At 39.2% G+C, this 26,499-nt stretch overlaps 1 protein-coding gene and 1 long non-coding RNA gene across 8 annotated transcripts in view; one reads left to right on the plus strand and one right to left on the minus strand.

Moving 5' to 3' along the window:
• Positions 1 to 26,499, plus strand: part of LOC107319307 (uncharacterized) — a 37,182-nt gene that overhangs the window by 3,040 nt on the left and 7,643 nt on the right. The window contains exons 2-6 of the long non-coding RNA XR_014947526.1: positions 723 to 2,442; positions 4,130 to 4,191; positions 8,098 to 8,261; positions 20,859 to 21,105; positions 23,716 to 24,542. This is a non-coding gene — a long non-coding RNA (uncharacterized LOC107319307). The remainder of the gene's footprint in view (positions 1 to 722; positions 2,443 to 4,129; positions 4,192 to 8,097; positions 8,262 to 20,858; positions 21,106 to 23,715; positions 24,543 to 26,499) is intronic.
• Positions 1,067 to 26,499, minus strand: part of LOC107319301 (uncharacterized protein F13E9.13, mitochondrial-like) — a 33,788-nt gene continuing 8,355 nt past the window's right edge. For 3 of the 7 annotated variants that reach the window (XM_085551067.1, XM_085551065.1, XM_085551063.1), the window contains 5 exons: positions 23,031 to 23,181; positions 20,933 to 21,060; positions 14,805 to 14,900; positions 13,845 to 13,961; positions 1,067 to 1,204 (listed from right to left, as the gene is read on the minus strand). In XM_085551067.1, the coding sequence (XP_085407193.1) occupies positions 1,197 to 1,204; positions 13,845 to 13,961; positions 14,805 to 14,900; positions 20,933 to 21,060; positions 23,031 to 23,181 (500 nt within the window). In that variant the 3' untranslated portion in view covers positions 1,067 to 1,196. Of the gene's footprint in view, positions 1,205 to 13,844; positions 14,901 to 20,932; positions 21,061 to 23,030; positions 23,182 to 26,499 lie in introns of those variants that run through there. The other 4 variants (XM_085551066.1, XM_015874012.3, XM_085551064.1 and 1 more) reach the window with 3 other exon arrangements.

Below are 26,499 nucleotides of genomic sequence, written 5' to 3' on the forward strand. Positions count from 1 at the left end.
AGAAAGATCACAGGTCCCATGCTTTAGTCATGGCCTGTTCCTTTGCCAGCAGGTTCAGAGAGTGATCTGTGAGAGCTAAGTGATTTCTTTCAAGTAAGCTGCTCACGATGACTACAGAAACCTCAAGGATTACAGTACACAAACAATGGGAGAAAAGCTGCTTCGAATAATACACCCAGACAATGGAGTTGCCGTTATGGTAGCAATGCAAAATATGGACAGGGATTTAAATGAAACGGGTGATATCTGTATACTTTGGAGGGCTCACGTGTGCCAAATTTGGCAGCATGAGTGTTCGTATTGCTTGTTGCTCCACCCCTTGAACAATGAGGCTAAACCCCATATGTGCAAGAGTTGGTAGAGCACAAGCAGTTCTGCTAATCACACTGCATGCAAAAGCAAAAAGACAAAGGGAACTAGTAATGCTTAGACTAGCATTGGGGAAATAATTAAGCATGAATGAAATATTGTATGTGGATTTGAAATGAATGCGAGGCATTCTTGGAAACAATTGTGCTGTTTCAGTAGTGCTGCTTTCCCCCCTAAGTTTCACAAAGTAATTTGCATGTCATTTAAATAAATACCATAAATTATTGGAAACTTTTTGTTTTTATTTACATAAAACAAAATACTCATTTCCATTATTGTTTGGATTACCTGACAAGAGTGAAATGCAGAGGCCTTTGAGATTAAACTTGTCTCTTCTCCCCAAAATACTACAGATTTCTCATGCATGTGTGAGCCAGAAATGACCCCACCTTTAGCCTTGCCTTACATAGGCAATTAATGCTCTGGTGATGTAACAGAGATAGAGGATTAGCTATTCCCATGGAGCCAAGCTGGAGCTGCAAGCTGGACAAGGATACTGGAATGTGGTACTTTGCAGTGGTCAAGTTTTCAGTGACCCTTCAAGAAAATAAGAACTGAATCTCGCCTACAGGCATCCAGTGCCTCTTGGACAATCCATATGAGGTTTAACTTCAATAGCCAGGAAGTTAAAAGGCCTACGCTCTCCATCTGTGATATTCACATTGTTTTCACTTTCATTCAGTGTTATCCATACACCACCAGTTTGATTTCACTTCTGATAAATACTTCTCGACTTCTTTCTCAGAGTCCGTTTCAGCCCTGCTTTCTCCTCACATGCTGTCAGAGTCAACAAGCAGCCAATTCAGAACCCTTATCATTCTTTGCATTCAGACAACTATAAAGAAATCAAATGATTGAAATACAGATCAGAAGAAGGCGAGTGCAAGGTCGCCAAACAAGTCAAGTAGGTGTATATTCCTCTGCAGGATCATCTGGAACCTGTTAGTCACTGAAAACTAAATATAGATACCATCATCTGAAAACTCGCATGACCTAACCATCTGCAAAAGGAGCAACTGAATATCTAGTGTAATTTTTAATGTTTTCATCATATGACACTAAAAGGTCATTCAGACTTCCAACCCATACAGGCTGCCCGCAGGTTTCCTTCATGCTGTTTGTATTTATACCTGTTTGCTCCCTCCATGCTTTCTCTAAAAGAAAATCTCAACAAGTATTCTCCTCTCTTCTTATACAACTGGATCTGCTATCCTGCATGGTCTGTTTTAATGCTGTGTGCTATGCTTCAAACTGAAATCCAAAGGAACTCACTATATAGATTTCCTCTTCACAGAAGAATATACCGTGGTCTCAATTTATAGGGCTGTATTTATTTTATAAAGCAAGGAATTTAAACCTCTTCCCTTCTTGGATGTGAAGACATTTTTACTTTCATGGTCTTGGCTTATGCAGAGTTCTAAGTTTTCTATTAACACAGAGCAAGTAAAATTAATTCAGCCTATCTTCATGATTCCCAGACATCACTAGGGTGTGCTGTAGATCATGAAATTTCAGTAAAGCACAGTTGATAGGGAAAAATATAGCTGCTATATTAACTATTTTAAGTTAATTCCAAACACAGAAGCAACTCAAAATTCTTTAAAAGCCTACACTCAAGAGAGGCAACAAAAGACATTAACAATCTAAAACATTTTTGTCATGCAAACTTGGAAACATACTGCTGTACACAACAGAGAACTGATGGGAGTCAGACAAGTGGAGGCCAATGTGCAGACAGGTAACTAGCATCCAGGCACGCAGTCCCGTGCAAGCTGAAAAAAATGGGACTAGAACCAATATACCTTTAAAATAAAAAAAAGTAACAAGAATGAGAGTATGTGGAACGTCCCTTTGATAAAGATTTATGAAGCTATTCCAATTGTATGGGAACTGTTGAATCACAGCCTGAACCTCTGATTGATCACCTGAGGTGAGCACTGAGTCAGCCCTGGGAGCACAGGTGAAAGCATTTTAGCACCTCTCCTAGACCCCATTTAAGGGCTGACTGCCATAAGGGAAGGATCTCTTTCTGGTGATTGCTTCTCTTGGAGTTTTTCCTGTGAGCCTACATAGGTGAGTGTTTTCCATTTGTTTCCTATTATCCCTTTCTAACTTGATAATCTTTCTAGCTATGCAACCTGTGGATTCTGTTCTAACCACACCACTCTATTTTTGTTGATTATGCATCCAATTCACTGGATTTTGTGAGACTAGAGCCTGGGGCTGCAGAGTCAAGGGCTGGATAGTGATTATTTAAATTAAGTAATGTGTATAAACAATAGATTTGGAGTTTCCAGCAAGGCTGACAGCCCAGCTGAACCCAATCCAACACAGGAGACTGTATCTGTCAGATACCAGCTTGGTATAGGGATGCCAGCATAGAGTATGTGGCAGGGATGGTGACTGCAGCCACCAGCTTGCCAGCTCCCTTGGGCCCAGCAGCAGGTAGGTGCCCACCCACAGCTACACTCAGCTGGCTGGGAAGAAGCATCTCCCAGTGCTTGCATCTAATTGCTGACCTGGGAAAGAAACAAACACCCTAATATGTCATCCTGCAGTGGCTCTTGGTGTAGTCCAAGTGGTAGTGGGATATGGAATCCTGCATAAAAAGGAACCTGAATTAGGAGAATTTTAAAGTAGGTGCTTAACTTCAGTATATATTTACACCAACCACAGACATCAATGCAAGTTAAAATCAAGCACCTATTTAAACATGAACAAAAGCTTAAATGGGCTACTGAGCAGAGGCCCCAGCTGTCAAGACACATCCAGTATGCCATAGTGAGTGGTAAGAGCAAACAGTCACCATGTGATGCTTCAGTAGGCTGTATGAACTGGGTTGGGTAGTCTTGCACCGTGAACCGCATATTCATTATAACAACAATTTGTATTACTATTTGTAGCATCTAGGGAACCCCAATCAGGGCTCTATTGTGTTACAGACTGTACAAGCACAGAAAAATAGGATGGCTCTTATAATGAGTACATCACAAGCCCCACTACCATAATTAACATTGATTAGCATCGATGCAAACAGCATGGGAAGACAAAGATTGAGCCAGTTTGGGAGATGAGGTACTCTTGCCCTTTAAGGTGGCTCCTCTGGTTCCCAACTACAGAACAGAGGGGAGGCTGTTTCCAGCAGAGAAGGCTGCACCCCCAGTGCTTCCAGCCAGCAGCTCCCATGAGTGCATTTAAAGGGGCATCTTTGTTGCTTGCTAATCTAGTCTCTTGCTATCACACGCAACCACATCACACACTCCTGCCTTTACCATTATCAAGAGTCACTACAGACTAGTTAGAAGTCTTTTTCTTCCTGCTCAAGGCATATGCATCTCTGCAAATGTGTTACTTGGGGTAGCTGAGTTAGGCTAGGCAGTACGCATCCTTATGTGTACACCTAAATACTAAAGAAAAGGTGTGATTTATTGTAACATGTCAGTATTAAGCATTAAATGCAGTGTGGGGGGAGGTTCCCTAAGCTACTCCTGCCCAGAGTTTGTTACTTTTCTGACTACTATTGTGAAGCCACATGGTTGCAATAACCTCACTCAATTATGATCATAATGGGGCAGTTGGTAACCTCTGATCTACTTTAGATATTATTAAAGGACCCCAAAAAGCCAAATCGGGTTTAAATGAAATCTCAAAATGCCTGACTTTACTGGGCAGGGAATGTGGAACTGTACATAAAAGTTTTCCTCCTTCAAAAACAGCCTTTGCTAAATCAGTAATTATCATATGTATCTTCTCATTCCAGGCCTGTGGTATTATCTCAGATGCGCTTCGGATAATAAAGCAATATTTTCCTTCCAACTGAAGGTAAGACAGCACTGACAGCTTTGTAAAGCTAGGGAGACAAAAAGACAGGATTTTGAAATGAATAGTGTGAAATTATAGGGTTGAATATTTTGACTGTATTCATGAAATTGCCTTCATTAACCAAATGAGTTTTGATACCTGAAACCTGCCTGTGAATCATCCTCTCCCCAAAATGTTTCTGCATTTTTTTTCTAAACAGCCTAAAGAAATACTTGAATTTTACTTTTCCATCCAGTGCCACACAAAATACCTCCACAGAAAACACAACAACACTATCAGTTATGTTCAGCTCTCCAGCACATCACTCACGCTACAGCTTAGCCTACAAACATGTATATTCTCAGACTCAACCCATGACTCCAGGCTTCTATGTGCATGAAACTGAACACACATATAAAGATTGCAAGAGTACACCATGGCCCCAATTTCAAACACACTCAGGATGTGTTTGTGCTCAGCTGTGCTTAGCTTCCAGTGCTACTTTTGCTGTTCTGGCAAGATTTCTTAATTATTATTATTATTATTATTATTTTTAAATATCCTTCCTACAATTTTCCTTACAGGGAAATGGGAGGTAATTCTAGTAAGCCTAAAAATCAACTTGGATCTGCTAAAAAATTCATTACTTCACTCTCAGGCTTCTACCAGCTGGGCTTGTCTGCTTTAGGTTGGACACCCCTGAGAGCTACAGGCACGACTGATAAAAATGAACAAGTTTACATAAGAATGATGAGGAGATCCATTTTTTTTGAATCTTTGCTATGCCAAAGTATTGTCTGGGCCGCTTATTGCTGGAAGGCATTTGTTTCTGGCAATCTCACGTTCTTATAAAACTTGTAAAAGCATATTTATGTTATTTGCACATTTGGTGAGGCGATACACAAATACATACAATACTCTATTTGTACTTCTTCCAGGTTTGCTCATTAAATTCGTTAAACTATTTAATTCTCAAGGATCTACTGGAGATACAGTGAAGACCCCCCGAGCACCAGTTAAGAAAAAGCCTGTAATGAGAATAAATTACACACGTATAAATTGCTACAAAGTCCTGTAAGGAGCGAGACCTTTTCACATAAGCAACTGCTGCAGAATTAAATCTGATACATTAATAAAAGCCCTCCCCACCCAAATCAAACAATGGAAGTGTAACAGTTACCAGATCATTTAAAAGAATAAACCCATTCAATAAATAAATTTGCTCTACACCAATTTATGTCACTGCGGTACTTAAGGCGAAACCTTTTAAAGGAATAGATTTACTGTGCATACAGATCTCCACTGGGTATGTGTAATTATGCAAAGGAAAGGCATTACTTTTAAAGTGGATGAATGGGTGATACTTTTTGATTTACTGCAAGAAACAGAAAAATGGTAATGGCATGAAATAAGCATTTGCAAAACCGTTTTGGCAGACAGGAACTGTTTGATTTACCTAGGGCATCCATCAGGTTCTATATTTTAGATCAAAGCAGATAAATGGAAAGGCAAATGGATATTTGAGGGGAAAAAAAAAAAAAAAAGGAAAAAATGAAATTGACTGCTTTTCTGTCAGCCCTGCAAGTAAGTTACATGCTTGGAAGGGGAAAAAGGCCTAAGGCTCTTTGGATGAACAAAATCATGATTCATCACTGATCTAGTAACTATGGCTTTCTGTACTCACCTGGAAAGGGGAGAATTCCATGGGAGCAGTTGTAACACTCATTCTGAGCCTGGTTCTCTTAGATGATTTGAAGAAGGCTGGCAAAGCTGGATTGAATAATGAGCACCCTGGGGCATATTTTCCTCTCCTTATTCCCAACTTGCTCTCTCTACTTTTATCTCCTTTTCTGGCTTAAATTCACATGGGTGAAGAAAATATGTTCCAGTCAAGGCACCCCTTTCCCTCCCAAATCAAAAACCACTGCCTTCCCAGATCCTGTCAAAATCTATGCAGTAGGAAAGCATAGGGAAAGCAGGCTAAGTCTTACAATATGGCTCTTTGCCACAAGACAGGAGATAGAAGAATCAAGAATCACATTCTTCCAATGGCAGAATTCTTCCTAGAGGTTCTTAGTAAAAGGCAGTGTTTCTGTGTGCCGCTATCCTGTTCAGAATTTCCTATGCAGTAATATGCCACCAGGAGCTGTGTAGTTCATGCACTGTGTCCGGCTCTTAAAGAATCATCAGACCCGTGGTACATGTGTTGCACAGATGATCTGAACATGCAACGTGTTTCTAAAATGTTTGGGATGCATCCAATTTGTTGTGCTTGTGAAACTCAGCAGGAGAGCACATGTACAAGAGCCCAACCACATCACCTTTGCTGTGAGTGTGTGTACCACCTGCAGTGCAAGGGGCATTTCTAATGTCAGGTTTGTGGTGCTCACCCTGTAGAAAGGATCTGCTCACATGCTGAGGAAAGGCTGGGATTACTAATTACCTGGAAATATTGACAAGCATAGCTAATCTTTGAATATAACCTCACAACTAAATTTCTGGACGGGGAAGGACACATCTGGAAAAACTCAAGTTCCTTCCTCTCCACATCATCATGAGCATGAGCTGAAATTTACCAGCTACTTCTGCACCCATTTATTCCACAAAAGGGTTGCCCATCTATTAAGATGCTAAACTGAAACTCATGTCTTCTGGCTAGATACGAGTCCAAAGATGCCTTGTGGGTGAAGTGGGCTAAATTCTCTACAGTATACTGCAGTTATCAACAAAAAATGAACAAAAAAACCCAAAGTTTTACTAACAAGAGAGAGAGCACACAAAAATGCTGCTGCATGCCAGCATCAATGACTAGTAAACAGCGCTTATATGTATATATATAAAAGCTTCACAAATAGCTTGAAACAAAGCTCCGCAAGCAGCATCCAGACCTCTATGCCTGTATGGTCTCCAATCTCACCTCTCCTCTCTCCAAGAACATCCTTGCTTATGCATCTCCAAAACAAACAGCAATTCTGCTATAGACTTCCACATATATAAATCCTTAAAATCAAGACTCGTGACTGTAAGACTATCAAACGTAGGTTGCATGAACACAGGTAACAGTTGGCAGGCCTACAGAAGCTGAAGATTTGTGTACATCCGGGGGTATCTGAAAGTTATGTGCCTTGTCGGTAGGAAAAGTTACAGCAAACTTCTATGCAAGGGACAAAGTAAGTGTTAAAATATTGAGCTAGGAGTAAGGCCAGATTGTATTTCTCCTCCTGTAATAAATCAGCACTATATGTATATATTAAATCCAATCCCTTGATGTGCCCAGTTACAGTGATAAAAACTTAGCAAGCAGGGCAAAAGTTATTGGGTAGAGATCGATATGCTTGCTTGTTGTCCTTCATTGGCAATAATGCGACGTTTTCTCCTTGACTGTAAGAGGCGCTTTTGTGATTTGGGAGCATAAAGAAATTCAGTACTTGACAGATTTATACAGGAGGAATACGCTAATGTCCTTTGACCCGCTTACGAATAAATACGACCTACCAAATTGTCATTTTTATGGGTATTTACAACTGAGGCACTTTGTAAACCTAAGAACTAATATTTCCCAAAGGAAATCTGTGCTCTCGAATCTTGATAAATTATTGAAAAATACAAGCCACTACCAGCCCTACAAATTTTCTCTTCTATTTTTCCTATTTTTAGTTACATAGGAGTTGTCAGCACAGATTGGACCACTGATCTATTTCACCATGTCTGTTGCTGCAGCCGTGGCTGGAGCTTCAGAGTCCCATAATATTTGTGGCTATTTGACCAAGGCTGTATTAAAAAAAAACAACAAAACAAAACAAATAAAAAACAACCAACCAACCTTACTTCCTGAAACTTTGTTTTCAGTTCCCAACTGAACTATCAGTCATATAATTATTTCGGATTTCAAATTACTATTAATAATGCATTATAAACTTTTCACAGCCCAAGTGCCACGAGCTGCATTTGCTGTCATGAATGCTTCAGTTGATACTTTACACAGAAGAGCAAAATTGCACAGGGAAGTGACTGCAAGGAGTAAAGTAAGGCAGCTCACGTCAACTCCAGCGCTCCCCTCCTCATGGTTATGGCACAGGTACTCTGTTAAGGTAAGAACTCATTACCAGCAAACTATATCCTCAGTTTCTTAATTCTGCAGGCCAGCTGACCCAGAAAGACTACCCTTGAGGGCTCAGCTCCACCTAACAGCCAACTGGCTGCATAAGTTTCTTCCATCACCTTTGCAGTGAGTCTGAGCAAAGGCTTTCAGAAAACACAAACATTCTGCAGAAGAGAAAAGGAAACTGGTGAGATAGGGGCTTTGTGCCCTTCAGAATCTTCCTTTGGAAGACAACAGAGCACAGTTATACATCTGATAGTTTGATCTTAAGGAAATTAATGATTTTTGTGATAAACCAATTATTAATATTGTCATCCATAGCAGAACAGTTGAAAGTTAATCACTTTTATCCTTGTTCCCCACCTGTAAGTTGAACAAAATGTCAGCACTATTCAGGACAGTATCTGAGACATGAGATACTATTGTTTCTCCTCTTGGTTATATGCCAGTATAGAAGTACAAATCTTCTCATACAAATGCATTCAACAGTTCAGTTTTTGACTAAAGCATCATGACGTGGCACTTCTCTCTACTTTACTCCATTTCTAAGGGCAGCTGCTTTTCTATTTTTCTTTGCGCATCTGTGGACAACAGAATCTTTTCTCTCTTACAAGAATGTCTTCATTAATTCAGTTTCTTCCTTCAGCTTATTCTTAGTCTTCTGCATACTATAATCTATGTATATGCAAAAGAAAGGCTTGAAAAGCAGAATGAAAAAGCAGGAAGCTGCAATAAACAACAAGGCAGGAAGGGCAGGAAACTTCAGCAGCTTTTCTTGTCCCTAATGCACTGCCTTCCTCTTCATCCTTGTTTACTGTTGAATCTGGGATTCCTCCTATATTTATATGAAGCATGATTTCAGTTTCCTCTGTTTTGTGACCTCATTTTGATAGTGGTAAAACATGGCACAGCTAATAGAGTAGCTGCAGCACTAAGTCAATCGATTCTGAGTTTAATTACTATTTTGCACACTTAATTTCATAGAATCATAGAATCATTTCAATTGAAAGAGACCCTTAAGACCCATCTAGTCCAACTCCCCTGCAATGAACAGGGATACCTACAGCTCCATCAGGTGCTCAGAGCCCTGTCCAAGCTCTTGCTTGGTCCCTGCACAGCCACAGCTGAAAGAGGGCCACAGGAAGGAAAAAAGTATTGTTTAAGATCTGAATTTAGGACTGCCATTTGGAAATCCAGCTATTTAAAGCTTCTTTTACAACAAAATTAGAGCAGAATGTGTCCATTAGCAGAGGAACACACCTGAACCAAATACTCTCCTCAAACAAGCACCATCTCTGCCATTAATTTCAGAGAGAGTAATGTCCTCTGGAAAAAGAAGTCAAAGCATAAGGCTTGCTGTCCAACACTGCATTTACATTGTGAAACAATGAGAACCTGTCAGTGGCAGGAAAGAAGAAATAGTTTTAGCCCAATTCAGCAAAATCATTTGCTGACATCTTGAAAGAAACCTGCCTATTAAACAAATCAATAGATTTTTAATCAAGAAAATTACACTCTTTTCCACCCTGAACTGTTCAACAAGAAACATTCTAGTCTCTCCTTACCTCTACTACTTCTAAAGCTCCAAACTATAAGGAAAAGAAACAAAACAGGTTGAGAATTGTAGCCCTTTTGCCTCTTGTGAGGGATGTTCCTATTTGCAGAAATTTCCCCTCCTCTAAAATTATCTGTGCATTGAAGACTTGGGGTAAAAAGCATTTATTAGTGTCAACATTTAACTACAAACCTCCTGGCCTGACTCGCATGTCACTGCTGCCTCCGTGTTGTCTTTTCACAGCCATCTACATTGGCTGACAGGAAGGAGCAATGGATTCTAAATGCGAACAAGCATTCGAAGGATCAAAAACCCCTTATCTATAACAGTCAAACAATAAATAGTAAAAAATAGAGAGAATTTCCATATCACAATTTCTTGCAGGCTCCAGTAAAAGCAGTGCTCCTTATAAAAGCAAGGAATTAATTGGATAATTTCCCCTGATATCTCTATGGAGGAAATCCAGCTCAGTATTTACTGGAAGGATTTTAAGTTCTCATAGTACTTCTGCAGCAGGGACTATAGAGTGGATCAAGGCAGTTCAATTCCACTACGCACCATGGCACATTAGGCCACAAAAAGAATAACTCAGTCCAATTTCCCATCCTTTCTGAATGTTATATGATTTAGGCTTCAAAGACTGTCATTGCGAATGCAAAAGAACAAAACAAAATAAACAAACAAAACCAAAACAAAACCAGGCAGTTCTGTTTCCAAGCTCAACAACTAAGCACCAGTTCTTTGTCTTTATTATGCATTCAAAGCCAGCTCCAGGATGTCATGCTTATAACACCACACAAGCTAAAAACAATTCTCTCTCCCTAGTTTATAGAGCAGAAATGGCTTCAGCCCCTCATATGCTGCCTGCTTGTTAGGGCAAGGGTGCAGAAAATGAAGTTTCTCTAATGCAAATCTTTGTTGGTTATTTATTTATTTTTTTTTTGAGAACAAATACACTGTCTCTAAATCTGCTCCTAAAGCAAGGAACTGCGAATTCCAAGCCTGGATTTTGCTACAGATATCATCCCTATTCCCATAATTAACCTGCTAAACTTCAGCTTTCATTTAGCAAAAGATGTCTCCCTAAGCACACATATAAACAGAGATGATCTTGGAATCGTAACCCAGGTGCAAACTCATGAAGTCTTAACTGAAGAGGCTGCAAACAACCTGAAACTACAGTCAAGAGGGATAAACATCCCCATTCACTTCTCTCAAGAGAATCACGCTACGTAGTAATTTGTCACGGACTTCAAGATTTTGCTACAGCCAGATATTTTAGTTTCCTTCCCCTTTCCTACTCTGCCAGAACCAGCCTGCAAGCCCTTTATATTTTCTTCAGTTCTCTCTGTTATTAGTCTGCTGAAATAGGTGCAGGAACAGGAACTGCTACTGTTAACTAGCACTTCCTCATGGGAGTCAGAAGTAGGATGACAAAGGTACAGCTCAGAAGTTAAAACCCAGAACTGGGAGATAGGTATTTTAAGCTAGTGTGACTGTCTGGGATAGCACCACCTTAGGTTACCCTGTAGGGTAAAACACTTTCGTTTTATGAATGGAATGAGATTTATAGATTGTCTTGGACCACAAAGTCTGTTACTATTTCTCTGTAGCTTCGCTAAAGAAATCCCATTTCTTCTAGGAGCCTTTCCTCCACTAAAGGTAATACTAAAGGCATTACATAAATGGGCATTTGCATTCTTCCTTCTGGTTCACAAGTCAACAGTGAAAACCACACACAAAGTTCAGGTGGACGCATCAGGGAACTGAGCTGTGGGTGGTCACTGTTACATTTTCACGATCTTTCTGTTAAGCACATAACGGGCACAAGTACGTATTGCAACCATGCAAGAGCAAAACGCGTGAGAAAGAAGAGAACCAACAAGAAAGAGGCCACTATCTGACATTTTAAAAGGGCAAATCGAAAGCAATCAACACCCAACAAAATGTTCAGCGTGGAATGAGGTGATAGCTTAGGATACACTTAGGATACAGTAATGAGGCTAAGAAGTGCTGTGTGTTTTAATGTAAATTAACACAAGATAATCTCTTCACATATTTAAGTGATGCACTTCAAATTAATTAATACATATTTAATAGAAGTCTTCTTGAACAGCTGTTATTTACTTCTGGAGTTTCTACACATTAGCGCTGCCTTCTTTGTTCTGCTCTGAAGTTATTCATGCTCCAAAGTACTTTAAGAACTCGGGCTGTATAAAAATTGAACACTCTTCCCAAAAGAGACAGCCTTTCTGATAACTTCATATTTTTTACATTAAGCATTCAAACACCTTCCGAACAAAAGGTCAAATTCTACTGACAGCATCTGTGTGAAACAAGCAAGCAGATGCTTAATGCTGCTAGACAAATACTTTCAGCACAAAGAATGATAGAGAGCTGGTAATCAATCACATTTCCAGGCTTTAAAATCAGCTTTCCTTTGCTTCCAGTCCCTATACTTTGCACTTACAGTTCATCTGTAATAATGCAGGTCCAACTCACAGCCTATCCCTGAAGTGTTACACAGTGGTGTGAAATGAAGTACTGACAGTGAAAGCACTGCCTGTAGTGTTATGAATACATGTTATGAACATGACACAAATACAGTAGGCTTTCATCATACAAACACCACGTACAATACTTCTGTGCTATATACAAGGTCTAAATGAAGTAGCTCTCACCTTTTAGGAATGAAAAGTCCCTCAAAGTCACAATCGCTTCTGAGTTGTAGGACAAGAATGAGTACAGGCCAACTCAAGAAACATGCTTGGTAGCACGTTATAGTGTTTACTCTGCTCACTTCAGCCTTCCTAGCTTACAGGTCTGCTGAAAATAACTTCTGAGGCTCAGCAAATATTTTTTGGTCCAAACATCACTAAATCTTCAGTGCAACAACTGTGAAAACTCCAACAGTCCTTAATACAGAAAGGTGAAAATGTGCTAATCTAAGCTCACTGCTATTACTAAGACCTCAGTTATTTTATTTAGCGTGGTATTTCTCCACAATAAAGAGGGTATAGGAAGGAACTCAAACAACGTAGACGCTGAATGAGATCAATGACTGACCTGATAAATAACTCTGAATATGCTGAGAGTGAATGAGTGTGTGGAGAAAAAAATTTAGAAAGCATTTCCATGATCCTCAAATATGTGTGCACTGCCTAGGCTGGCAGCTAGGAGTCAGAGCTGGAGGTGACTGAGGATGACCTCAGCTATTTTTTTTCCTTCATCGTTTTTTCCCTTAATTTTACTTTTTGCAAGTGGCTCATCCACGAATGCTCCTTCTTTTATGACAAGCAGTTTTGATGGAAGTCTGAACACTCAGCAAATTAGATGTGGACTCAAGAAGCAATGCCACTCACAATAAAGACGCCCCTAGAAGAATTTCTATGCACTGAAACTTTGTCAGTGTACTTATGAGGAAAATGAAGATAAGCAGAAGAATGCCAAGGCTGCCATAGGGGCTAAACAATCGCTTCTCTAGAGGTCAGCCCACCACAGTTATTTGCCTGCTTTTGATGGGAGACGTGTGGGAGACAGACTAGTCCAGAAAAAAGGAACCTGAGGAGAAGATAATCTCATGCTGTGATGTTTTGGATTCACGGTTCTATTAATGAAGCAAAGATTCCTTTAAATCTCTTTTGCCTTGTGAAGGAGGATGTGTCTTTTGTTCAGAGAAGCATGGGCGTTCTGCCAGCTGACAGCAAAAAAACATACGTTTGTATGCTTGCTTTGATATGTACAATATAACTTTCATAAGCACTGGCAGAATCCTGATGCATAGACGTCAAGGAAAGACAGAGATCCCAGAGGGCAAACACAGCTCACAGTCCCAAGGAATGAAAACATAGGTCCACAGTTTATATGGCCGTGACACAACAGGTATCCTCTGTTGTTGCTGTTGTTTTAAAAAACTTCCTTAGAGCAAAAGGATCAAATTCAAGGGGAGCCTTACAGCACACAGTCTGTCACATTTTCCCTCTACGTTTTACAGCAAAAACGAAAATCTGTGTTTACCTGTCAGTTCTGGTAGAAATGATTCCATCATAATTACACCTTGTGTGCTGGAAGGAACCTGGCAGTTTGTAACGTCTTTAATGCTATTCTGAAGAGGTACAAAGCTGTTGGAGCTTGCTGAAAAATAAGACTTTATTAAAATTTCCAATTTTTTGCAAAGCATTTTGACTAAGTTCCAACACTACTTAAAATGTAATTAAATATTTACATTTATTCTCTAATAAGTATTGTAGGTAAATCAATTTCCCAATTATCTTAAATTTTTGTATGGTATACAATTACTACATTTTTGTAATAAATGCACAATTCTAATGAAAAAATAATGATCTTGAACTTTAATAGAGCCCTTCATTTGAGGAGATGAAAGTGCTGTACCTTCATCCATTCATTATGTCTTACAACCCCCCTGTGATGTAGGTACTATTATCATCATTTTACAGATGGGGAAACTGAAAGGCTAATTAACTTGTCCAATTTACAATACTGTTAGCTGTAAACTTAGGGTGTCCTATTGTATTAACATGCAAAACAAAACTCAGCTCATCCTGCAATGAGCATTTACTACTAATTCTTAAAGTGCGTGAGCACTTTACTTATAGGAGAGAATATGCTACATGCTCATCTGGAGGGCTGGTTTTGTCTTGGCGATGACTTTGAGTGCCATGGAAACATATGGCCTAGAAACAAAGACCACAGCACCAGTTCATTGTGAAGTGCCACCACGTTCCACAGCTAGTTACAGAGATGATGTGCGTTTTCATTTAAAGTTATCAGCCATTTGAGTGCACATTTGTGCTTTAATGCTGTATGATATATCACACTGCATTTATGTACACAAAAAGGAAAACACTGCTTGCTGACTAACTCATTCTCTCAGTTTACTTATATGCTCCATAAATTTCTTCACTCGGTCAGGATCAACACCATTCGCCCAATAACCTTCTCTCTTGAAATACGAACCAATTATTAGAGCATTCGCATCCAAGTAATTCTTCACATTCTCCAGAGTAACTCCAGACCCAATCAACACGGGAATCTTCACAGCATGTTGAACCTCTGAAGTGGGGGGGAAAAAAAATTAGGATTAAATCCTCTGAGATTTAAACCCATCTTTAAAGTTCTGTAAAAACAACGTGCTCTAACTTAGACTGTTTCAAAAGCAAATGAAGGTAAGCTTTAAGAAATTTGTAAGTATGACTCTCTTACTTCTACAAAAGTGATACAGGTGCTCCAGAGGAAAAAAAAAAAACCACACAAAACAAACAAACAAAACCAAACAAATATAAAGCTTTTAGATCTCAATAATTGTTAAGAAAATCCCACTTTCATAGAATATCCTGAGTTGGAAGGGACCCGCAAGGATTGTCAAGTCCAACATCATATTCCTGATAGCATATCAGAGGAGTTTCAGCCTACTGAGCACATGAAAGCTGTGTCTCAGCATTGAACATGTACATTCTTTTCTCCCCTTCCCCACCAAGAAAAAAGATTCAAATAAGATTAAGGAAGATTGGTTGGCTGAGAGTGCAGTGCATTTTACTGTATTCCATCAAATTCATTTTTATTTCCCTGTAAGAAGCGATGTTGCATTCAGGAAGCTGTTGCAAAGCAGGACCTAACCCATCTACATGTCTGTTTGCCATTGTGCTTGGAGGCTCAATGCACTTGAGGCACTACACACAGATGGAAAACAGCAATCATTTAATATTGCACTGCAGTAGCATGTAGGATAGATACCATTTTCCCCCAGTCTTTCTATGAAGTAATCAGAACACAGCTACAAGAATAGGATGAAATTCTTGTTTCCATTTATTATATCAGCTCAGACTTTTGCGAGTCTGGTGAGATCATTAAAAGTGGCAGAACTATTCAGTAGAGCTGTGCTCATTACAGTTCTTCAGTCATCAGTTTAAATCACAATAATGGTAGTTAGACTGGTGTATATTTCTGCCAGGTTTCTGCTGAATTTATGCTATGTTGACAACTAGCAGAAGTTCTTCACTGAAGAAACAAAAAAGGCCTTATTACAGGGAAAGGGAAATGAACGTGTTCTCCACTTCTTGCTAAGTTTCAGGGTCATGAAAGTAGGAAAACAAGCAGTGATAGGCTACATTGACAGCTCCAGCTAGCTCACCAGAGCACAAAAGATGGTGATATGACTTTTCTTTCTATAAATGGCAACGAAATGAAAAAGACATTTTTCTGCATTCAGCATGTGCTACTGTTTTGACCACAAAAAGTTCTCCATGGACACATAAAAGTTAATTATTTTCTGCAGAACTCAACACAGGACTAGATCTGGAAATAAATAAATAAAAACAAAAGCCCCAGTGCTGGAATTACTGGGCATCCTGCTCATCCATTCACTTTGAACTGACCATCCTAAGGGTCACTCAAGACTGGATGTTTCCTCCCTTGCCTTGAAGAATGCTGTGAAGCGTTATTTCTGATCTTTAAAAAGATATAAATTGCTTTAATTGATGATAATAAGCTGACATAGGATGGCTAAAGCTCGAGGGAACTAGGGACAGCATATAAGTTACAAAAAAAAAGTCCACTTCAAAACACTGTTTATTTAAATAAAGTTTCATCAGAAGCCTCACTTATTAACGATGCTCCAAGGAAAAATAATTACGTGTCACCTTCCTACTTCACCAAAGAAAGGGGATCAATTAAAATGCTCTTGAATCTCTTTTTAGGTCTCATACTTTACCATTCCCTCACAGGAACAGTAACTGCTTCTTACAACAATTTTTTTAACACAAAAGAAGAAACTCCACATAACCCTTATTGAAAATGTTAAGCATAGCAAGACTGTGCTTACGTGATTAAAATGATGCCTATTTCTTCACATATTTTATATTCCTAAATTAGTCCTCCTTACAGCAACAAAATAATTCACTTTTTGTTATTTATAACATTATTAATGAAATCCTATCCTAGAAAAAAATAGAATTCTGTGTATATAGTATCTCTGTGGTCTTAGAAATAGCCTATCTGGTTTATGTAGGTACCAATACATAATTAAGGTGCTGCAACTGACCACAGATTTGTACAACAGCTTTCCTGCATTCCCTGAGGAACAACATTCCAAGTCAATATTTGTTTTTAAGACAAATGCATAAGGTACATTAGTAGGCAGTTGCTCTACAATTACTTCACATCAGCAGGAAAAAATGAAAAGCCAAATAATTAAACAGAGTATGATCCCATGGGTGTATGACAATAGCTCTACCCTCCCAGATAAAGACTTAAACAGCAGAACCTAAGACTGATGTGAAAGTATAAGATAACTAAATAATGAAGCTTTCATAAGTAGCAAGGTATGCAGCTCCTGCTGTGATCCATGCATGGCACATACAGCCCACACAACACTTGTGCTGGAGATTTATTCAGACTGTCAACGTGAAGAACAGTAATGGGAGTGCCCACTTCACAATGAGACTGGGTTATCTAATTAAACATGCTACAGATACTACTTTTAAGTCATTTCCAAGCATATCAAGGCCTAAAGTTGATGAATAGAACATGACTTGTCTGCTGGCTGTGTTAATACAAATTCTAACTTGTAAAAGAAAATAAAGCAACAGTGGTGAGATACGCTTTCGCATGGTGACGTTCAGTCACTGTCAAGATGTCTCTAAACACAGAGCCTTGTTTAAAGGCTTCTTTGGCTTTCTTCTTCTGATCATATTGTTTGATTCAAACAGGAAGGGAAAAATTTTCTGATGTTAAAGTCAAAGATCCTGAAGTTCACAGAACTCACACATTTTTCTATTTCAGTAAACTGTAACTAGAGGGCACTGCGCTCTTTCTTCTGACAGTACATCTGCAGGCGTGACTTCAATAAAATCAAATGAAATAGTGCTTGGTTGCAGAGCACAATGAAAGCATTTGAACTATGGTGTGCACAAGTTACATGAAATAAAGGCCAAATGCTCCTAGCTTGAAAACAATAGCAAAGAGCAGTGTAAAAATAAGTACCACTGTGCTAATAACTTGCTCCACTACTCTTCTTTAACAGCTTTTTCATATGCAGTAATCACTGTACCGTACACAACGCTATGTTTATGGTAATGTTCCACTGTAACCCATTTTAGTTTTTTTAATTCAAAGGACTTTTTCTTTGTCATTAAATTTAGGGATTATGAAAAGTACAGACCGGAGACTTGCATCTCCTGATTATCTATAGGAGGGTCCTGCAAAGGCAGCAGCCTCTATTTTGACCTAAACAGCCCATTAAAAGGCAGGAGGATGAATCGGCCTTGACGCCCCATCTATGAACACTAACAGATGAGGTAACAGAGCCAGCTGCTGGGCTTTGTGATATTTTCCACCGATTTCTCAGCTGAGGCCATTTACTTTCTTCATACAGATACCTAAGCAGTCCTTATGCAAAGGCTCTGGTCACTCAAGCTGGATTTGAACCAGGTACTTCATTTATCCCAGTGAGAAAACCTGACAGCCCATGGCTGGGGGTAGCACCACAGGTGCCTTCAGGAAGGCAGCGACAGGAACTACAAACAAAACCCTGCAGAACACATTTCTCTGTCTTGACAGAGAAACACTCATTTCCTACATCCCATCACAAGTCAGTCAATTCAACACACAGACACAAAGGCAAAAACATTTCTATATTACTGCACAACAAAGCCAGGAAGAAAAAAACAACACATGACAAAACCTCATCTGTCTCTTGGTTCATCTTTCAAGAGTTGCTTTGCAGCATGATGAAAGGTGCCCAACTGTATCATCGCAGTACGGCTCATCCAGTGCCGCATACATATGTGAAATGCCGAATTTCACTCACATCACACCAACTCCGTATAACGTACAAGTGATTCCTTTCAAGAAAATACTGACATAGATATGCTTAATTTGTCATTTCCTCACACTTTGGAGTGCTGTTTTTTAAGCTCTTAACTGTTTTAAGCCACTGTTCCCCTGAGTGGCACTCCTAATGCCTGAATTCTGTGGCCTAAGTAAACCAAACCCATGATCCAGGTTCTTGCTTTCACTACACACACAAAATCGATGTGTGCACATCATTACTACTGACAACTCTGATTCATTTTGTTCTTTGGACTCAGAGGTCTGTGACAGGCATGCTGGTTCACATGAAAGGAAAGCAGTGGTGAGGCCTGCTTGGAGTCCTGCCTGAGAGCAGCCCGTGGGCCTGCAGGTCACCTGGTGCTCTCCAGTGTAGGAAATCAAAGGAGGTTGTACATGCATGCTAGAAAGCAGAACGTAAGCTATGATTCTGCCTTGAGACTTGTCAGGTTTTATTTACTTATTTTAATGTAATCTGCACTAAGAGATAGGGATATACAGTGGTATGCATTGCAGGCAGAGATGGATCTTCAGATTAGCAATATTTTGCAGTCTCTTTTTCAGCCTAGCTTCCAGGGTTCTCTGTTCTATGAATCACTTCCAGTTCACCATACCAAACACACAAATTCAAGAGCTCAGTATTCACTACAAACCATCACTTGTTGGTGATTGAAGTATAGTCATCTATCATCTGTTCTTTGGCAAAACAGTTGTGTTTTAAACATATGTGAAATAAGGAAAACATTTTGACAAGTTCAACATTCATTCTGAATGCTGATAAGCATGGTACAATATGGATAAAGCCCCGAAAAGATGGAACGATTTTAAATTATCCCAAAAGATGTTTGGGGTGCTGGTCTCTATACCAAGCAGAGTGTGTAATTCACCTCCTTCTTTTGTAAAATAAAGAAGGATTTGCAACTGAATGGTTTAGACAAGAACATACTTTAAAAAGTAGAGATCATGCTGTATGGCAAATCACAGCCTGAACCTCTGATTAATCAGCTGAGGCAAGTGTTGGCTCAGCTGTGGGAGCACAGGTGAGAGTAATCTAGCTGTGCTCCAAGAAGGGGTGGAGCTCAACTCCACCTCCTCTAAGACCTCATTTAAGGGCTGACCACCACCAAGGCAGCATCTCTTGGAGGTTGCTCTCTGGTGGAGATTGTTCCAGCTTTTCCAGCCAAGGCATCAATATTGGTGAGTTTTCCTTTACAAATAATCTTTTGAATATTTACCATCTTCATATTATTTGACCTCACACATGCTACTATCTTTCTTCATTCAAAAAATATTTTGCCAAAAGATACTATCATTTAACTTCAACCACACATGCAGTAATTATTTCTGCATACTGATCCCTACAAGTATGATTGCAACTTGAAACAAAAGTTGTTCAATAGAAGTCCAATGGAGCTTGTGTTTTGTCTACACAAGAAGTGATACTTCCTTTGGCTTTATTTCAGCAAGCATGTTTTAAGAATTCCAGGTAAGACAAATAGAAATACTTTGATGCACATTCACTGAGTTAGAGCTCACCTTGATAGACTGAGCTGAGTGCACTGGCACTTCAAAACACGCTAGATTGTTTGTGCCAGTAGAAGTAAAACCTAAACACTACACATTCTATTTTATGTAGACAGGCCCTGACATTCAAGCCCTGAAACTGAATTGAAATTTAGTGATGAAAATTTGATTTTTCATGATAGCATGTGAACAATCAAGTTTGATGACTTTGATGTCATATCTTTCTTTGTACCAACAAACTTACAATTTTTTTTCTGAAAATCTAAGTAGTGTTTTCTCTGCTATTACTGTTTGGAATGGTGCTGTATCATAATAACCCTTTTCTTGCAGGATTTCCATTTTCTTTCAAAAAAATATAAATCTTTCCACTTAAGAGTAGAGCACTTATAGTTAAGTATTTTTACTAGGTCTATGAAATTGCTTTTTCCTATACTAGATATTAAAAAGTATCAATTTCTAAAACAAAGTCTTCACACACATTTGCTTTATTTTCAAGTAATACTAAGTATCATTCAGTACTATAAAGGCTTGAAATATTTGTAATTATTTAAATGCATGTCAGAAACATACAACAGACAATCCACACAGAACCTCAGTCACATCAGTTTTGCTTTATCCAGTCAAATGAAAGAACATTTTTCTTCCTTTTTTCTCCTTAAGGAACAGCAGACACAGAGTTGTACAGCCAGAAGCTGACTCAGGACCTGCTGCATACCCCTGGTGTGTCCACTCACCTCTCAGCTCCCCAGGGTCTGCGGGCAGCCCGGTTGCTGTACCAGTCAGTATCACCCCATCAGCCAGGAAGAGCTCAGCAGCAGAGGCGGTCTCGGCCACGCTGATATCTGCCGTCAGAGCATGAGCACTGTCAACAGCAGGAATGTACCCCGGGGTTACTTTCAGCACACAGGTAAGTTATCCATATTGCTCAATGTTTATATAGGCTGTATTTCTCCATCTTCCCCACTGTCAGGACACTGAAACTCAGGATTTGTGAGAGTAGGAAAGTAACATCACAATACCAGCAAGGGGAGAGAGACCCAACCTTATCCATCACAGAGCCATAACTGACCACTTCCATTGCTCTGGTCTTTTCTCTCTTAAGAGAGATTGCTAAGGATGAGCTACCAAGTATCAATTCAGACAGCTGCATGCATGTCTGAATCGCACCTGTATCACACACACAGCTCTGACTTCAAGTGGGAGCAGTGGATGGCTCAGTCATTCATAAATCACGTTCTGTTACCTAGAATTGAATTAACACCCTTCACTTCATTTCACGAAGTCCAACTAACAGAAAGTATAGTTATTACCTATAACATAATCATAGGAATCACCTTACATAGCAATTACAAACATCAATTCCCTGCAGCCTAGCTTTTTAGCTTCAGATTTTCATCTATGGGTGATACACTTTGAAACCTATTGCAATAGTAATTTAATTTAAACACTTCTAAACTTCGAAAGATTTCCAGTCTGCACTGGTCAACATCTGACTTTACTTTTCCTTAACTGAAAATGCAGAAGCAACAGCAGCTATGATTAACTCATTGCATTGTTGAGGTGTGACAGTCTGCCTCTTTCCTGGATCAGTGTGGAAGGACAACAGACTTGGATCCCTGCTTTACCCCTCAGTAAGAGGCAGAATGCACTGAATGCAATGCTGTTCATTAGTGGTGATGGTGCAAGAGAAAGCACTCCCTTTATGTAGCTGGAGGAAGGCAGGCCTAAGTTCCTAATACATAAAATGAATTGGAAATGGGGCTCTTAACATTGTCTCAGTTTGGAACCTCCCTGAAGCAAAAATCTTCCACTTCAAAAAGCAAATCCTTTCACCAACAAAGTATAATTGAAATATCAGGTATTGACAAGACAAAGGAAAGACCACAGGGTACAATCATCAATTTTTATGAAGAAGTCTAATGCAGTATCTTTTATATATATATAATATATATAAATAATTTATATATAATACACACACATATATAAAAAAACTTAAGTCATTAGAAAGAAACCAATCTGAAAGGACTTTAAAAGTTTAATGTTATCATAATGCATTGTTTCCTTTCCTGTCTCGAAAGATATTCAAAAAGAAAAACCACCAAAAACATAGATATTTAAGATCTTCCAAACATGGTTGTTGTCATGATTATCCACATACTACACGCAAACATTTTAATTAGGTTATTTAGTATGTATAATACATAACATTTGAGCAGTTCTTCAGGAAAAAGAAAGTGACATATAAATAGCTGAAAGTCCTGTGTGACAGTTGAGATACCAGCAAAAAAGAAACTGGGTTCATCTGTCAAAAGTTCCTTCTGTTTGATAATCATAGAACATAATCTGTACATAGACAGCACTGATTTAAGTAGAAGAAACCAGTACTATTGGCAGCCAGGAGAAAAAAGAGAATAGCTTTCTAAAGTGCCAGAATATTATGATCTGGATCCTTTGTATGTGGAAACTGCTGCATTACTAAAAATAACCTTGGATGCTTAGCCTCCCGAAACATAATTTCCTTAAGCGTAATAGGCATATAAGGATGTAAAATCTCACCTGACACCAGATGCGAGACATTTACAGTCTGCATTTATAAATCCTGAAGGTTAAACCACAAACTTCACAGATGCGGCAACCTGCAGCTTACAGGTGCAAATTTATTTATAAACATATCCCCTAATAGCACTGCAAGACCTTGCTCAAACAGTAAAGTTCTCCCCCTATCTTTGCTAACTTTGCTAGCATTGAGCAGATATAAAATAATCTGAAAATGGGGAAAAAACATAAGATTGTTATTAGATTAATATTTACATAAATACTGTTTGTGTTTACCTGTGCTTTTTTTTAATGTCAGCAAAAATCTGAATATTCTCAGCTCCAACCAGTTTTCTGTATCGTAGCAGGTCACCTGCACAGGCGTTCACAATCCCTTCATCAGCAACATGAGAAAACACAAAACCTTCAACTCGGATAAAATCAAGCCCTGAAAAAAGAAAAGACAAAAATTAGCATTCTCTTAACTAGAGCTGAAGACAGACAAACTAATACTAAGAAATCTGTCCCTCATTTGACCTCCACACAAGGCGTTCCACACGCTCTAACACTAACCAACCTTGATTTCCCACATTTGTACATTTTTGTATGTACAAACATGGCACAAACACAGCAACAGCACACCCTGCCCTGCTGCTCGCCGTGATGTGCCAGCAGGCAAGTGTGAATGAAGGACAGGTAGGCCAAAACAGAGCTCCTATGTCATAATGATGTTACGCTTCTCTCCAAAAAGGGCGTTAACTTGGGTCTTGCCCCTCTGTCTAGATACCCCTTCCCAACATCTATTTCCCTGTTAAACATGACATGAAATCAGACAACAGGTCAAAAAGCAACAGCGACATGGACAAAGACAGGAGAATAGCCTATGTCTTCTTTCTTCAGGAAATTAGGCAGGAAAACACAGCCTGAAACGCATTATACACATTGACTCTCCACCTGAATGCAACTTATGTTTTCTGCACAGTTCCACATCAACAACTGACTTCTGAAGATGGGCCAAAGGTACAGAAGAATTAAATTTCCACTCCAAAGTTATGGTGAGCATCAACTCTACCTTGTCTTAGCAGCTCAGTGTCCGGCATATGGACGATGGGTACTTCAGAAGAAGACTAAGAACAGAAACAATTTTGGTAGACCATTTATGTGCTACAAGGTACCCCTACACAGCCTTGAAATATCTTTATGTTGACATACTGATGCCTTTAGCCACAACATAATGAATCCACAGCTGTATTGCAAAAGATGACAATTCTGACTCCTTTATTGTATTCCTTTCCTCTTCAGTCTTCCACAGCTTTGAAGCTCATTTCACACACCCTTTTGGATGTGTAAAAGCTCTGCCAACATCTTGTGCAGCTTTTGCTGTTCTTCCAGTTTGCATTAGAGCTCTCTTCCAGGCCCTCTGAAGTTCTACTGCTTCTCCAGCTTTGAGTCAGCTGCACATTTAAGCAGGGCTGACACATTGAAGAACTAAATGCATGTGAGAGCAGCCTCCAGGGATGCGATTCCATCTAACAGAGAACTGTTTAGGCAACAAAGGCCTCACCTTAACACATTTCAGATGTAAACAGAAAGAATCTTTAAAAACGTATTTACTGAATGACAAGGTGCCTGTTTATTTTAAAAGCTGTATTTCAGCTTCATTCCAGAAGCCCTGAAGTTGCAGAAACCGAAGCTTATGCCTGATGGAAAAGAGCCTGTATCGCTTAGCAACACAGACTGCAGTTAACATGAAACACCACAGATGGTGCCAATTCAAATATAAGCTGTCCTATGTCTTGAGATTAGCAGGTGAGAAAGCATGGAGTATTCTCAGGATTCAAATACACAAATATGTCACAAGTATAATTAAAGGTGCTAGTAGGCAAGACTGAGACTTCTGCATCTAGGATTATTAGCCATAGGCTTTCTCTAAGTCACTTAAGTTTGCAGTATAAATCAGACTTCAATAAGAACAAAATATTTCTCCTCTAATCGTAAGATCATCAATGAGCCTAGAAATCTAATAAGTGTTCACAGCAGTCATAATGGTTGCCTCAGGACAAGGGGACTATTCATTTACTGAACTTGACCACTTGCGTGTTTACGTGTTTGGTTTGTACTTCCTTAAGAATTCAAGACTTCCTTGGCAAACATTAGGATTGTCCTTAGTTTAATGGAGTTGCACACTGTTTGAGTTTTTGGAGGATAACAAGGCACTATTTTTAACCAATTCTAGTAGACACCAACTCATTACCCTCCTGTTTTATGAAGACTTAATTGAATTCCACTAATGAATTCACTAAAACTGTGAACTATTTCTTATCTTTGCTGCTTGCTGCCTTGCCCTGCAGCACCCCAAATATGCACCCACCTAATGAACTTCAGTTTAGCTGCATTAGAATGAAAAAAATATATATAACTAAAAATCAGCATACCTTTCCAGCCAATTCTATCCTATCTTAAACAGTATCACTGGCTGCACCTTCCCGTGGAGCATCGCTGCTGGTGGGTGGTTGCAGGAGGAGAGCAGTCTCAGACACCAAAGCTGTATTTATAAAATACCTGCAGATATCTGGGTACCTGGGATATCTTCTGATATGAAGCCTCGTTTAATCAGCTACCAACTGAGTCATTATCATTACTGAAGACTAATTAAGAAACAGTGACCGTGTGGGATTTCAGTAAAATGTTCCTTAAAGAAAAAGGGCATTTTCACAGTCAGCTGGAGATGGTAGAAGATCAACTTTTAGAAACTGATTTCTGACTCATGAAGTGTAATAAGGGCTGAAGCAGGTACATGGGCACTGCACTGTACAGTAGGCCCTGCAGGCTGTGTCTGCCTCTGTTAGCTTAGAGATTGGCCAGTTCTTTCTTTCAGTCATTACTATTACATGTTTGTAATGGAAGCACACAGAACTGCAACAGAATAAAGAGGCCACTATTGGTGTATACCTCCAGTACTGTAAAGGCTCTGTAGCTCCTCTGCAAAGACATACACTGATGGATTGGAGCCATGCACAATGTCTCACTAACGCAAGGAAAAGGGCAGATAGTAGTGAGGGCCTCTGGATGATTCCTTTAGACACAACAGTCCTCTCTAAGATGACTACTGCTTCATAATTAACAAACTTTTGATAAAAGAAAAGCCATGTAATGTGGAAGTAGGTCAACAACAGAGAATGAGTACATGAAATTCAGTAGACAGTCCAAGCATAAACAGAGGTTTACTTCAGAAAACAAGACACACTGATAAATAAGTAAGGGAGACCTAATAAGATGTCCAGATCTGACCCAGGCTTAGTGAACATTCCTGAACACTGAACAATGATAACCAGTAGTATATTTGCTAAACAAAACAAGTAAGGGAGCATATTTATCTCTTCTACAAGTGCTCACAGGACCTGCCTGGATACATCGTTCTGTTTCGACCTTAAGCAGATACAGTTAATTATATAAGAAACTACAAACAGGAAATAGTGCACCACACAGTACACCTGTAAATAATGAACTGATTGAGAGAAGTAACCCTACCACACAAATTCTGCCTTGCAGTTCAGTTTCACAGAACAGGAAAGAAAGAAGATAATTTGGAGGATGCCATTAGAAGTACCTACTAAGGTGGTGTGCTTTCCCAGAAATACATATTTGAGATAAAGATTAAAAACAAAAAAGAACAAAACCTCGGCCTTCTCATATTGTTCATCCCCTGATTTTATTATTGGATAACAGTAACTTATCAATACATTAGGAAAATTTAGTAATTTAA

The sequence above is a fragment of the Coturnix japonica genome, chromosome 6 (assembly GCF_054131305.1).
Source record: "Coturnix japonica strain WE chromosome 6, WE-NBRP24, whole genome shotgun sequence".
Classification (NCBI taxonomy): Eukaryota; Metazoa; Chordata; class Aves; order Galliformes; family Phasianidae; genus Coturnix; species Coturnix japonica.